The sequence below is a fragment of the Neolamprologus multifasciatus genome, chromosome 20 (assembly GCF_963576455.1).
Source record: "Neolamprologus multifasciatus chromosome 20, fNeoMul1.2, whole genome shotgun sequence".
Taxonomy (NCBI): Eukaryota; Metazoa; Chordata; class Actinopteri; order Cichliformes; family Cichlidae; genus Neolamprologus; species Neolamprologus multifasciatus.
The window spans coordinates 9,511,197-9,526,645 of NC_140458.1; the positions used below are offsets into that span (position 1 = coordinate 9,511,197).

At 40.1% G+C, this 15,449-nt stretch overlaps 1 protein-coding gene across 4 annotated transcripts in view; it reads left to right on the top strand.

Annotated features, from left to right (window-relative positions):
* The window catches only part of rap1gapa (RAP1 GTPase activating protein a), a 57,135-nt gene that overhangs the window by 6,820 nt on the left and 34,866 nt on the right, over positions 1 to 15,449 (top strand). The window contains exon 1 of one of the 4 annotated variants that reach the window (XM_085146313.1): positions 6,584 to 6,961. The exons of 1 other annotated variant lie outside the window; for it this stretch is intronic. In XM_085146313.1, the coding sequence (XP_085002439.1) occupies positions 6,918 to 6,961 (44 nt within the window). In that variant the 5' untranslated portion in view covers positions 6,584 to 6,917. Of the gene's footprint in view, positions 1 to 6,583; positions 6,962 to 15,449 lie in introns of those variants that run through there. 2 more of the 4 variants (XM_085146315.1, XM_085146318.1) reach the window with 2 other exon arrangements.

Consider the following 15,449-nt stretch of genomic DNA (forward strand, 5'->3'; position numbering starts at 1 on the left):
CTCGGGCCTCCGGCCTCTGTGCCTGCGGCTCGGTTCACTCTGGCACAGCTGGCTGCCGGCAGAGCCGGCGGGCACGCCGGTGCAGCCCCCTCTAGCTTCTGCCCGGTGGCTACTGGGTGACCCCTCATCTGGGGATCCTCAGCCCTTCCCATGAAGGTGGCACGGATGCCCCTCCGGTGGTCCTCCTTGGGCTCTTGCACTCTGGGGCCTCTGGATGTCTGGGGCCTGGATCTCCTCCATGCCTGCTTCATGCCCTGGGGGACGGGGCTATGGCTCTCTACATCCTCTAGCAGACCATTACATGGGGAAACCATTTGAATACAAGCGCGCCGATCCACACAGGTGTGCACATGGGTGTTCACTATTCGTAGACTTAAATCACACCTTTCTTGGCTGCTACTTCAAAGCACATTGTGCGCTGTCTGTCCTGCGTGCTGCACAACAACATTCAATATTTAGTATTTACTGCTGTTTTCACTTAGCTAGATTAATGCGATGGTGTTGTGTATAGTATGTTGCATTGTTTTGTTTTTTTTTTTGCTTGTTTTCTATTCTTTTTCTCTCAACAGGTGATCCCGGAGATATTTTTTCTTCCCCCCTTTCTCACTGTCCCTCTCCCCTTCTGTTTTTCTTTTCCTTCCTCTTTCTTTCTCCCTTTCCTATCCCTCACTCATGTCTGTCCCGTCTGTAACAACTGAAAATAAAATAAATAATAAAAACAAAGGTCGATCAAATGGACCAATACGGCAATGCCATGATGATCCATTTGGCAAAATAAATCCATTGGGTATCCTTGTTGGTCTTCAGACAACAATTCTGACGGCTAAAGAACCAAATGGGACAGGCGGAAAAAAAAAAAAAAAAAAAAAAAAAAAAAAAAAGAAAGGCTGCAGTCAAATGGTGGCATCAAACCCTTTATTTTGCTTTTTTTCATAAAAAAAGTTCCATTTATCAAAAATGTTTTTTGAGAAAATTACTTAGTAATAAATGATTAAAATCAGACATTTTCTGTTAAAATAAATTCAAATTCGTCTTTTTGGATGAAAAATTTTGATTTGAATATGTATTCCAATAAATACTTGATTTATTGTGCGGCATATCTCATATTAACGTGAACCTTTCCGGTTTCCAGCAGAGGGCACTGTGACTTTGCTTTCTCTTAAGCACCACTTAGAAATGAATATATGCTCATGTAGACACTTGAAGTCACCCACAGTGTAGAGGTACTCTGTGTCTTATCCAACTTTCTTATTGAGCCTTTCGTTGCCACCTTATCTGAATACAAACAGCTAATATTACACTGGTCAATTTCGCAATAGTTGCCGGTGGAAATGTGAGGCATCAAATTTACTCCCAGCATGAGAGAAACAGGATTAAAAATTACCCTTGAGCTTTTTGACATTTATCCACCGACTGTGGGATTTAAAGCTGACTGGAGCTGGGCCGAGTCTATCTCTGCTGTGGCGAGTCATGTATTGATCACCTGGAATGAAGGCAAAGTCCTTCTCAGTCGCAAGGAACCATCCATCACAGAGGTGCCCCAGACACAGTGGAGAGATAGCACGGCACTGAATATGTACCAATTTAAGTGAAATAAATCTTTCTCGGCAAAAATAAAAAAAAAGATCAATGAGCAACATGTCCCTGGGGCTGTTGTGCTCTTCCTCTATAAGATTATAATTGTCTAAAGAAGACACAATGCCATGATTTATTGATCTCATGATATTGATGTTGATGTTATTGGTAATCCCTTTTAAAATTCGAGATAATACCATTTCGTGGGATAAAGTCACATAATGACTCCTGTTACCAAAGATAATGGTCAGTCTCCTGCTAATGAAATTAATAGAAGTGGAACCAGACCAAAGAGCTGCACATAAAGGGTGGAACATATGGGGCCCATTCACTTTAAGCACACTACAACAGCACCTCTTTTCTTCAGCCCCTTCCACCATAATATCCTGGCCCCCAAACAGCGAGGCTATGAAAGGCCACAGTGTGCGCGTGAGGCTGTTTGCAGCCGCTCCCAGAGGCCCGATGGGCACGTGACCTCAGTGGGAGGAGGATGGGTCAGTGGGCTCGCTCTATTCCTTCCAGTCAGACGGTCTGCAATCATTACTGTAACTTCTTGTTATTTTTGAATGCGTGCTAGAGGAGACCAAGTATGTCCAGATATTGAACACAGGATGTAAAACTGATCTTTAGAAACTGAAGAAGAAGTGAGATGGAGAGCTGAATTAAAAGTGAAACATAATATTAAATACTACTTAAAGTTTCTTGAAATTATGACAAAGTGAATTGGAGTCATAAACCTTCTTCTTTTTTCTGGCCAGTGCGACTTGACGGGTAATTTAAATAAGCCAAAAATAACAAATGGCCTTAAATAAGTACATCTGCCTCGCCTGCACCAGCCGTGCACTCTTAGACTCATTAAGTGAAGCAAATAAAATGTAGTAAAAATGAAACACTCAGATATAAAGCACGGCTTATTCTTCAAAGAAATTCAATTCAATTTTATTTATATAGCGCCAAATCAAACACAAAAGTCGCCTCAAGGCGCAAAAGCTGCCCTTTAAATATTCACTTCCTTCAAATATTTGTATGGTACCCCATTTCCTCCACAAACTCACCCTCTCCAGAGATCCTCGTATATGTGTGCTCTTTGTAAAGCCAAGTAACGGAAAAATATTTACAATGTATACAGCCGCCATAGGCAGTTTGTTCATCCCAGTGAAGTATAAATATTGCGGAATGATTAACCTCGTTCTTTCAGGGGCTGTTCGCTCTTTAGCATCTACTGGTTAGTCCTTCTCACCCAAAACAATAATTTTATCAACCTTGAATCAATTAAAAAAAAAAAGATAATTTAAAAGTAAGTATGCCTTCTTTTATGTTACATGTTAAACTAAAAGAAGGCCATAAGAATAAACTGTTAGGCTTGTAGATTGTGAGACATTTAAATTCCATAAAAGGTCATTCGAATAAACAGTTTGCTTTCTTGTTTTTTATTTGAACAAAGTTTTTGTTGAGCCAGCAGTGATATGCTTCACCTTAAACCACATGCTAGTATGTAATAGATTAGATTAGTAATGTTAATTCGGCTTTAAACAAAGCCATACATTAAAGGAAATCAAATAAAAAATTATGACCCACTGAACAAAAGCCTTTGCATGTGTTGCTTGTTTAATCAGCATCTGCTTCTCTTTAGACGGGCTCAGCATTTACTCGGGAGCAAATTTCCTGACACATAAAACACATAAAAATGAATGAGCGATCTTTACCTCTGTTCTGTCCACTCCCCTCTTATACCACACACCAACTTGACGTCAACATCTGCCCTACTACTGCAACCCTTTCAACCGCCCAGACTGAAAATAAATTATTGAGATTATGGGGCTGAATGACTGCAAGAGGGAGCATGCAACCTACATTTTCACCTGCAGCACTAATAACATTCATCATTGTCATTTATTAAAATAACAAGGACTCTGATTTGAACAAATAATGGATATTTAGATTTTTCAGCCCTAAATTAGAAAATCTACATCTTACATTGGGACACCGAGGGTCCTTTACAAGCTGTTTTTGCTGACGGTGTGTCTGTAGTTTCTCTAAGTGCGACGACAAAGCTATCGGGAAAGGATCTCCTTGTTTTTTTTTCTGTTCTCCTAAGAGTTTTCCTGCCTGTCTTCCTGCCCCTCCACATCCTTTAAGACAAAAGAGGAGCCAGTGCTTCTCAGAGCTCTGGGCCTTGTTCCTGAGGTGATGTGATTAAAGGCTTCTGTCTGGGCTGCATTCATTCAAATGCATCACACACACCACAGCTGCTGTACTTAATTGAATTGTCGGGGCAGGAGACTGAAGGTAGCAACAAGACTGACAGGCTAAATCAATAGAGTGGTACTTAAATAGACTTGGGCTGTGGCGGTACTATTATAAAGCTGTTTGTTTGTAATTGAACTTGTGATTTAATTGTAGATGTTTATGTTTAACGTGATATAAAGATTTTCAGGATGTAAAACACATTCATCAGTCCTTTAGCTCACTACTCATTGATGCAATATTGTGCTGCTCTCATGTTCTGTATTTGCAGATTTTTACTGTGTTTTTCTTATTTTTGTTTGGGTTTGTTTTACTTTATTACATTTTAAAATGGGCTTTATTATTTTATCAGCTACTGTAACAGATTTGACTTTTTAACATCTGTCCATGATCTGTTAATTGATCACAGAGCAGTTTCCTTGTTCTGTGATCAATGATGTTCCAAGACATTGCTGTTTGGCAGGTAATGTCATATTATCCTTTGGGTGAGCATTACACAAAACACAAGTTTTAACCTGACAAAAGCTGAGGTGGGTGTGTATGTGTGAGTGTGTGTCACTGGGGTGGTTAAAGGCAGCAGTGTTTCTGTTGTTGGCCTAATGTTGCCATGAAACAAAATAATATATAAAAACATATAAAGAAGCATAAATTAAGCTTAATTTTTTTTTTTACCTGCTTATCTGATAGCCCTGCACTTATTTCAGCCACGTTAAATAAGATTCCAACACATTAGGAGCAAAAACGCTCCCTTCTGTAGGTAACAGCTGAAGAATGGCCACACAGTGTCTTGGTGGTTAACACTATGAGCTCACTCAGAGGACCTTACTGTGAAACCTTTTCCAAACCACTTCTTACGGGTGGAGTTCGCATCTTCGCCCGGTGTCTGCGAGGGTTCTCTCTGGTTTCCCTCTCTTCCTCCTGTGGTCCAAAGAGATGCAGTTAGTGGGATTAGGTTAACTGGTGATTGTAAATAGCCCATAGGTGTGAATGTCTGTGTTAGGGTTGTCTGTCGCTCTGTGTTATCCCATGTCTTTGGAAAACATATTATTCAATTCAATTCAGTTTTATTTACACAGAATCAAATCATAACAACAGTTGCCTGTAAGGTAAACACTCTACAATAATATGAGGTTACAAGGTTAATCGTGCCTTATTTTGAGCCAAGAGCCACAAAAACGATATCATCCATTTCCAGAGTTTCATTTCCTGGTAAATACAGGAAAAGACATGCATATCACTTCACTTTAAGATAAGCAAGATTACGAATCAGTCATAGTGCCACTCTGAAGCTGAATACCTTGTTGTGTGGGGCTATTGGAAAGCACTCAAAATTTGTTAATAAGTAGCTTTTTGCTCTCGTGTCACCCACTCAGTGTCCAGAGATGCACCTACACCAACAGAGCTTTGTTGTTTTGTCTGCACTTCACAGTTAGCTATAGTTGATACCACTAGAGCAAATCAGTGCAACGATAAATTGTTGGTGTTATCAGGTTTTCTGGAGGAAACCCTGGCATGATTGTAGCCACACAAAACAATTAATATCAGCCTCAAGGTGGCACTAGAGAGGAAGTGTCGGGATCAACCAGGTTTAAGTAGCCTTAATTGTGCAAAGACCAACCACCTTAGAGACCCAGAGGGTTTACTGTGAGTGAGACTCTGTGTCTGACTGTCAAAAAAATCGATTACAGCAACAATCAATATTATTCAATCAAGTCTTTATCAGCCAAAGATCTATTCAGTAAGATAAAGTTAGATTGTCTCGCACATGGCCAAGAGACAAGGTGAAGCCTGCTACCAACAAAGTCAGCCAAGGACTGCGGTAAAATGTTTTTAGGTGATTGCTGTTGCAGAGGAAAGTGGTGATGTAATTTTGGAGAGATGATGCAATTGTCTAACAGCTTCATTGCGCTTGTTTAGTACACCTGTTGATTAATTACGTGCTTCTCTGGTCAGTTACTGGGAGTGCATTGCAGTTAATGTAATGAAGACATCATTGGTCCTTTGGGAGATTAAAGTCTGGTTTGGTAGATTTGACTTAGTTTCCATTTTACACGGTTTCATTTCAAATCAGCTGTTGCCAGCTAAAAACACTGCTTTTCCCATAAACACAGCTACATATGTCCTGCTTAACAGAAATCATGAAAACATCTGTTGTGCTCATCAGGCATAATACAAATGCTTTGGAAGTGAATCTATGTCAGATAGCTGGGTGACTCTTGTGACTGCAATCCTTCTTTATTCAGTAATCCATGACAGCATTGTTGTCACTCCTGCCAGTTTATCAGATGCAGCAGCCTGCCAAAGGAGAGTCTACAGACAGTCTCCTTTTGTGTCCAGCCTTTCACGTCATTTGATTGACTCACCTAATAGTGAAGCAGGAGAACTGTGTGTTTCATTAACCCTCATTTTGCGTGCATACCGCAGGTGATGGGTGTGCAAGAGATGAGATGAATGAACAGATAAGAAACCTGTTTAGAGTTATTACGCAGGTGTGAAAAGACTCTTAAAATAGGACATCTGTGAAAAATGATGAATTATCTTTTGATGTACTTGTTTGACCAGCTCTTTTTCCAGTGACATAAGAGGTGGGAGAACAACTGTTGCTTGACTTGTTTCACAATGCCAAGAGCACCTCTGTGATCTTTGCCTTGCTGACATCATATACAGTATTATTCTCACAGCTGTGTGCTTATAACTACACAATTTCAAGTAAAAATAGACATGAAGTGTCTTGTCTATGTTCTTGATGCTAAAGAGAAGGAATACAGATACAGACAGTAAGTCAGCAAAACTGTGTCTCTTCCCCTGGTTCCCAGAGGTGACTGGCATGGTCAGCAGCCCTCCCTCTAGCCCCCTCCCACTCGTCCTCCCGCATCCTCTTGCCGTTTCTACCCCGCTTGCGAAGGAGGAGTGCGAGTGAGCGAGGAAGAGGCAGGGCACATCAGCTGTGGGAGTGGAACTCAGACGGCAGGCAAAGAATACAAACACACACATTGACATGCACACGCACACACATGCTCAGTCAGCGTAAGTGACACAAGTGCTGGCTCCATTCAGCACTGAGTAGACTGACTCACAGCTATCCATTAGCCAGCATGCCGCATAGAAAGAGGAGTTTCACTTTTGGAGCCTATGGGGGGTAAGAACGAAAATCCTATTGATTCCTAGATCAGTCATTCATCTTCACAGAGATGGCTATCATGTGTGAATGTATGTGTGCTTGTGTGTCTGTTTCTAGCACCTGCTTTGATGACTCTGCACATTCTGTGTCTGTATTGGTGCTTGCACGTCTGTGCTGCTGGTGCTCTGGAATCCTCTCATTTAAAAAAAGCAAACAAAAAACAGCTTTTGTCATAAATGTCCTGCTTATTAGTTTGATATCTTTCTATTCCATCCGATACTAATGCTGTTGTTGTTTCGTGGTCATTTATTAAGGTATTAGGAAAACTGTTCACAGTAATGGCGAGGTAAAATAAGGTGACAAAAGCTATAAGGTGACAAAATCAATATGTTAAGATTCAAGTTACTAATTCTATCTATTCCCGTGAATCCATGCTGTTGTAATTGTGCACTATGTTTTTTTTTCTGTATGAGACTGATTTATTTTCATGTTCGCCTTTGATGTGACATTTTATTGTTTGTCTATGAGGAAAGAAATATGTGCAGTACACTTGAGTGTTTGTCACTGGGCAATTATGTCCGCAGTGTATTTATTTGGCCCACTTGAGCTTTTACAGGACACTGGGCAGTAGAGTCAGCCAAGAATGTTTTTAATGGTCAAAGAGCAGGTGCCCCAGTGCAACTGGATGCCTGACAATGAAAGCGTTGTGTGTGTGTGTGCATGTGTGTTTTTTGTGTGTGTTTTGAGTATCTTCAAGAAAGTAGAAAACTAGCTGGGACAGTTGCTGCTAGGCTGAGCAATGTATCAAATTTAGCAAGTGGCTGCAATGACAACATCAGCATGTTTGGCTGTTGGCCATTCAGAGGAGGTATGTTTTCAGGGCCTTATCTCGGCCTCCAAGAGCCCCAAGGACTGCACTCTCCAGGTGTCCTATACTTTGTAGCTTAGCACTGCTTTTTGCTGAATTTGAATGTTCAGTGAGTTGCAAGCTGTGATTTTCCTCTAAGTGAGCTGTTACTAGTGGAAGGGTCAAACGTGTTGATCCACACAACCATATCATATTACCAGTTGTAAATATTTAAACTAGCTGTAGTTATGTTTTGGGGTTTTTTTTTTCTTCAATTTCAGCTACATGATAGCTGACCTATGATGTGGGGAGGTTAGCCAGATTTGCAGTGTATTTGTCAAACCAACAAGTTAGTTTCATTTAAATTTTCACACAAATTTTAATTTTAATGTTAGAAAACACTCCTCATAAAGCAGAAATCTCGTGTTTTTTGATTTTTTAGGTCTGTTTTTGCATTTATGCATCACAGTCTGCTACTGCTGCTGTTTAGAGCTGTTCTTACCAGCTGTCAAGTATCACTAGTGTGTTCAGTAATGAGCACATTAAGATTTGGCACATCCCAGTGAGAAAGTAATGGGGTAGAAAAGCAGCACAGAAGTGAAGATTGGGCTTTAATCTCTGTTTTTCATTTTCAAAAGAGAAAAAAATTAAAGGAGGAACAGATACTTTTTGGTTTAAATATTTGGTCCCACAGCTCTCCCAATTTCTTTTATGAAACTTGGGCAAAAGGCTAAAACCTAATGTAATATAACAAAACCTCATATAGGAGTAAAATCGCAAATTCTAGTCTATATATTTCATTAAGTGTTAAAGCATAATTGTAGCCCTGCCCACTCCATTAGAGGATGTCTAACTGTTCCCTAATTGGTGCATCTCTTGTTATTTTCAGTTAATAGCTAGTGTAGTTAGAGGAGGGTTTTTTGAGGGAGCGCACAGCTGGTCAGATAAACCTATAAAGATGTGAAATGTGTCTATATACAGTGGGGCAAAAAAGTATTTAGTCAGCCACCGATTGTGCAAGTTCCCCCACTTAAAATGATGACAGAGGTCAGTAATTTGCACCAGAGGTACACTTCAACTGTGAGAGACAGAATGTGAAAAAAAAAAAAATCCATGAATTCACATGGTAGGATTTTTAAAGAATTTATTCGTAAATCAGGGTGGAAAATAAGTATTTGGTCAATAACAAAAATACAACTCAATACTTTGTAACATAACCTTTGTTGGCAATAACAGAGGTCAAACGTTTACTATAGGTCTTTACCAGGTTTGCACGCACAGTAGCTGGTATTTTGGCCCATTCCTCCATGCAGATCTTCTCAAGAGCAGTGATGTTTTGGGGCTGTCGCCGAGCAACACGGACTTTCAACTCCCGCCACAGATTTTCTATGGGGTTGAGGTCTGGAGACTGGCTAGGCCACTCCAGGACTTTCAAATGCTTCTTACGGAGCCACTCCTTTGTTGCCCGGGCGGTGTGTTTTGGATCATTGTCATGTTGGAAGACCCAGCCTCGTTTCATCTTCAAAGTTCTCACTGATGGAAGGAGGTTTTGGCTCAAAATCTCACGATACTTGGCCCCATTCATTCTGTCCTTAACACGGATCAGTCGTCCTGTCCCCTTGGCAGAAAAACAGCCCCATAGCATGATGTTTCCACCCCCATGCTTCACAGTAGGTATGGTGTTCTTGGGATGCAACTCAGTATTCTTCTTCCTCCAAACACGACGAGTTGAGTTTATACCAAAAAGTTCTACTTTGGTTTCATCTGACCACATGACATTCTCCCAATCCTCTGCTGTATCATCCATGTGCTCTCTGGCAAACTTCAGACGGGCCTGGACATGCACTGGCTTCAGCAGCGGAACACGTCTGGCACTGCGGGATTTGATTCCCTGCCGTTGTAGTGTGTTACTGATGGTGACCTTTGTTACTTTGGTCCCAGCTCTCTGCAGGTCATTCACCAGGTCCCCCCGTGTGGTTCTGGGATCTTTGCTCACCGTTCTCATGATCATTTTGACCCCACGGGATCTTGCGTGGAGCCCCAGATCGAGGGAGATTATCAGTGGTCTTGTATGTCTTCCATTTTCTGATGATTGCTCCCACAGTTGATTTTTTCACACCAAGCTGCTTGCCTATTGTAGATTCACTCTTCCCAGTCTGGTGCAGGTCTACAATTCTTTTCCTGGTGTCCTTCGAAAGCTCTTTGGTCTTGGCCATGGCGGAGTTTGGAGTCTGACTGGTTGAGGCTGTGGACAGGTGTCTTTTATACAGATGATGAGGTCAAACAGGTGCCATTCATAAAAGCTTCTTACAGAAGACGTTACAGGTCTGTGAGAGCCAGGGATTTTCCTTGTTTGAGGTGACCAAATACTTATTTTCCACCCTGATTTACGAATAAATTCTTTACAAATCCTACAATGTGAATTCATGGATTTTTTTTTCACATTCTGTCTCTCACAGTTGAAGTGTACCTCTGGTGCAAATTACTGACCTCTGTCATCATTTTAAGTGGGGGAACTTGCACAATCGGTGGCTGACTAAATACTTTTTTGCCCCACTGTATCATTCTACATGTGTACAAAATAAAACACTACAAAGTCAAACCGTTTACACTAACCTTTTGCTGTAAGGAGTTCTGGTTCTTAACAAGTAGGCTGATATGTTTGCACTCGTTATCCCCAGTTTGTCACACTCATAGAGTGGAGCATTGATTGAAGGCAGTGAGAAACGTAGACCTGCGCTTGGTATAAAGCGAAGCGTGTGCTTTTTCTGGTTAGCGTTGTCTTTGAATGCACTGGCATTTCAATAGGTCAGGGTGATTGCTAACATTAGGGAGTAATATGTAAGACACTCTCATTCCTGCATCCCGTCGACATTCACTTAGGTGAACATGATCCCTCAGTTTTCAGCAGATTATTCTTTCTTTGACACAGCATGCTCATAATTTTAGAAAAAAATGGCGGGGCCACTTAATTTAGGTGTGATTATTTACCTTTGGTAGGTTATGGCACCCACTTTCTTTCTCTAAATTTCTTTTACTGAATACAGAAATTACCAGACTTTCATATGCTTTAATGTGACTTTTAATGTGAGTTTTTGGAAGTATTCCTTAGTACTGTTGCACACAGGACGTATGTTATATGTTACATATACAGATGTTTCTGAGTGTATCTCACGCAGATAAACTGTGGAATAAACACAGAGCCGTGACTTGTTAAATGAACTGAATGCTCTCCCAATAAACCCATTGACAGCAGCCTAAACAATGATGCTGTATGTTGAAGTGTCCCATTGAAAGACTGGAAGAATACTTCTCAATCCTGTTCAAAAACAGCTGAATGGAAAGGCAGGCACTGTTTTGCAATCTGAGCAGTCCTCGGTTGCAGTACATATTCTCTGGTCAGCTGATTTGAAACTGCCATTTCTTCAAGTAAACAAGCCCACATACCCTTTGGAAAAAATGTTGTTTCACAGTGTGAGATAAAATACTTCACAATAACAGCATGATTAGCAATCAGTTCTGGTTCAGCAGTTGAAGCTGGAGCTGGCATCATCAAAGAATCTACCATAACCTTCAAGCATATTGTTATTGAAGTGGTCTGAGAGGGAAGTAGACACCTGCACCTCATCTGGGGTCAGTTTTTAGTTCTTAGAAGATCTAGTCTGTGAGTGAAAACATTGAGCAGTCATGTCTTTTCTAAAAACAACAAGTAAACAGTGTAAAGTATAATAATGCAGATGTGGCGGGACATCTTTAACCTACTAAAGTTTTTTTTAGTCCTGTGATATGAATCATGTGCTGATCTCCCCGCTCATCTTGTTTTCTCTTCCTGTTTCAGCTTTAACATAAAAAGGGTTTATTTCAATGAAAGTAGCTGTTTTTCATACTTTGTGCTTCTTGAAAGAAAAAAACAGCGGCTTTTATCTCTGATTGTCGATGATCAATTGTCTAAAGCATGTTATTTCAATTTTAACCGTGAACAATGAGAAGACAATGTAGAGGAGCTGATTTTGTTTGACAAAAGCAAATGTTTGCATGAAAAAGATGATTACACTGCAAGATAGAGATACTTGAGAGCAGGAGGCCACTCAAGTACCGAAAGGGCAGTGGCAAAACAAATAGGAGCTGCAAGGCAACCAGAGGGCTCTTCAGTGCCTGTATTCTCATATCACCTTGCATATTTACTCTGACATTCTCATTCACATCCACAATGACGAGCCATCTGCGGAGAACAAGTGGGAGGGAAGAGACTGACAGAAGCAGTGTTAATTAACTAATGTTCACAACGTTACCACCAAACTTCAACTTATTAAAAGACCAAGTTCAAACAGGTATGCTGCTTCATCTTAGCCCACTGAAGGTTCTTATCCATATCAGATATTATGACATCCTTATGTTGCCTGACAACCAGCTGCAAATGGGCTAAGATGACCCATTTGTACCGTTGATGCACCATTTTCATTTCATGAAAATGACATCTGATTCATATCCTTAAAACTTGGATTATATGTCATATATTATGACACCATTATGTTGCCTGACAACCACCTTTGAACATAATAAAATAACATGTGTATATAGTGGAAAAGGACCCAAAAGGCTTAATTTTTATAAGCTTAAAAAAAGAACCTGTAACATCAGTCATGAACTGGTCGATTAAAGAAACAGCTGGAAAGGATCTAATTTTTCTGTAAATCGTGTTAAATCGGAACCTAAAGGTTATCTGAAGTTCATGCAGGGCTACAGTCGTTGACCAAATCCGATTGTTGTGATTTTGGCATAGATAATTATGCGCTCTTTATGTAATCAGTACAGCTACTCCAACATGATGCAACTAAAATATAACTGAGAGAAACATAGAACACCACACTACAACTACATGAAATTAAAGATAACTGAACAAGTCTGCTATACTTGACTGGTAAATAAAAGGCTTGTCATGTGTTTTGTGTGTGTGGTAGTTGTGCTAAATATTTCGCTACCAAGGTGTCTGTTTTCACATACACTGTATCTAACTGTACTGTAGCTAAATGGGGACATTCAGCCACTTTGCGCTTATTAACGTGGGCTGAATGAGCCCATTGACATGAGCTCATTCAGCCCACGCTGGGCTGAGATACAGTACAGTGTCTAGATCTGGTCACGTTCATCATTGTTTGACAGTGTTTCTCATCACTACCCTAGCTGTTATTTCTGCTTAAGGCCTTGTGCATCTCACTGAGTATATTTTTGAGTCCACTTCATACTTCCACTTCAGTTGGATATAAGAATACTGTATGTCCTTGTGTAGGTTTTAAGTGCAGAAAGACCTTATTCAGAATAAAGTGAATAGGCTCACATTCTGCATTCATCCAGTCATTCATGTTTCTTTAGTTTTGGTGGATAAATAGTGGCATGTTGCTTAAGTGGAACACACTTTGCTACAGACTGAAATCTCTCCAAAACTTTTTGATGGATTTTCACAAAGTTTTGAAAAGACATTGATGTTATTTATGAAGCCTTTGGTAAGCCCCCAGCCTTTTATTTTTTATCTTGGCAACAAAGGACTGAAATGAAATTTGCTACACCCTCAGCATAAATAGTATTTATGTTAACATCAGCTGATGGCAGTTAACCTCAATACCAGCCCTAATCAGCCAATTGCTCAGCTGACACCCTTCCAACTGGTAAATCTCATATAGAGTGCGCTATTTAAGTTGCTTTAGAGTCCTTCCAGTTGCTGCACTTTAATAGTAACTCTCCAGCTGCTCTCCCTGCTTCAGGCCCCTCATGTCTGCAGATGGCTGTGCAGCCAGGTGTAATCTCCTCTCTGAAATAATGTTAATCGAATATAGCCTTAGTTATATTCGCTGACTGTATCTAAAAGGGCATTTGAAAAGTGAAGCTAGTGCAGAAGTGCTGTAAACATGTATTCTTTCCAGTGGCCTGAAGAGGCTGATTTTTCTAGATACATAAGAAATCTGCTTATGTAAAAGTCTATGTGATAATAAAACCTTAGCTCGCTAAGCTCTGTCCTCGTGAGTTTCAATTGCAAGATTCATTTAATACAGCTACATCACTATGGTCCCTGTCAGAATCACAATGAACCAAATAGCAAGACTTTCTTTTAAAAAGCAAGTTTTGGGGGGTTATTTTTGCTACCACATGAGCAAACAGTAGTCATGGGTTTCTTAGTCACACCCACACCTGACTAATCACTTTGGGTTTCAAAGTATCAAGAGTGCAACTGTCAAACAGCAGCACATTAATCACAATGGGAATCAACCCTTTAGTACAGTCTGTGGTTATATTCAGTATTTACTGCAACTAATCAAATGTTACCCTGCAATCACGTTAGCAAGGTGTCGTCTTTATTCAACAGATAATAGGTTAAGATGGTTAAGATTTGTGACCTTTTCACTTCTGTTTTAATTGGAGAATATTAAGCGAATACTGTCAAAGGACTTCAGTTATTCCCAACTCCTGCAGGGTGAACTGGGTGTAACACTGCCCATGACTCCATTAGAATTTACTGCAGCCATAGGGAATTAGAATAATTTCTGTGTAAGCTGGAATCACTGGGATCATGTTTTCTAGCATTAGTTGAAGCAACATCTGTTTGTACAAATGACTCTTGTTTAAAATGTGCGTTTGAAGGTACAGACTAACAGCACTGGTCTTATTCTTTATCATTATGCGTTCATTCCCTAAGAACATTAATCTCAGGGCTATTTTCCATTTTCTTTTCTATCAGTATGTTGTTGTTGTTGTTTTTCTGCTGGTGACAACTACCGTTGGGATGTTTGTGCTTGACCCCTATCTTGATTATGTTAAATTTACAGTGCATCTCATATTTAAGGTACAGAATTAAAATTGGAAGAACATGCTAATGCAGCAGATTTGTAGCTGAACAACAAACTTCTTTGCTTTAAGCTGGATTTCCTCCAGTCTAACTCCTGAGCCTTGTCTGCTGACCTACTTGCCACCAGCAGTGTTGCTGACTTTTATATACATACATACACCACTGGCTTAAGATAATTCTTTGTAAAGAAGTGAAGGAAATGTTTAAAAGTTTAGCCAGAGATGAGAAGAAATTGCAAGCTGTAGTTAAACTCAGATTAAGTTGAATTAACCAATTGTTGAGTGTGACAGCCGCTGACACAGTGATGACCTCGGGTTTCTGAGACCCGCCTTGAGACTCCTTCATCCCCCCTTGATGTTTGTTTCCATGGTAACCCATTTGTGTGTATGATACCTAGCTGAAAGCATACAGGAAACATTAAAAATATATATTTGCTTGTATCTGGCTCTGACCTGAGCTTTAATTCCTGTCTGTGCTGTGATGGGCTGTGAAATTCACTAGTTAATCTCTCTCTCTCTCTCTCTCTCTCTCTCTCTTTATTTTAGAAAATCAAATCAAAACAAGGCTATCCACAGTCTTTTCACAGTGAGATTTGAATGTGAAAAATATGACTCATGATACAAAAATGCATTAGCACATCCATATTTATTATAGTCCACTTTTGTCCTCTCTAACGGTGACAGAATATTTTTTGTTTTGCTGTTACAGCTGGGATTTTTTTCACCACTGACTGTTGTCTTGCCCGGCACATCTTTACTTTATTTTATTTACAGACAGTCTTGTACAATTAATAGAAATGTGATTTTCAATAGTGTTAT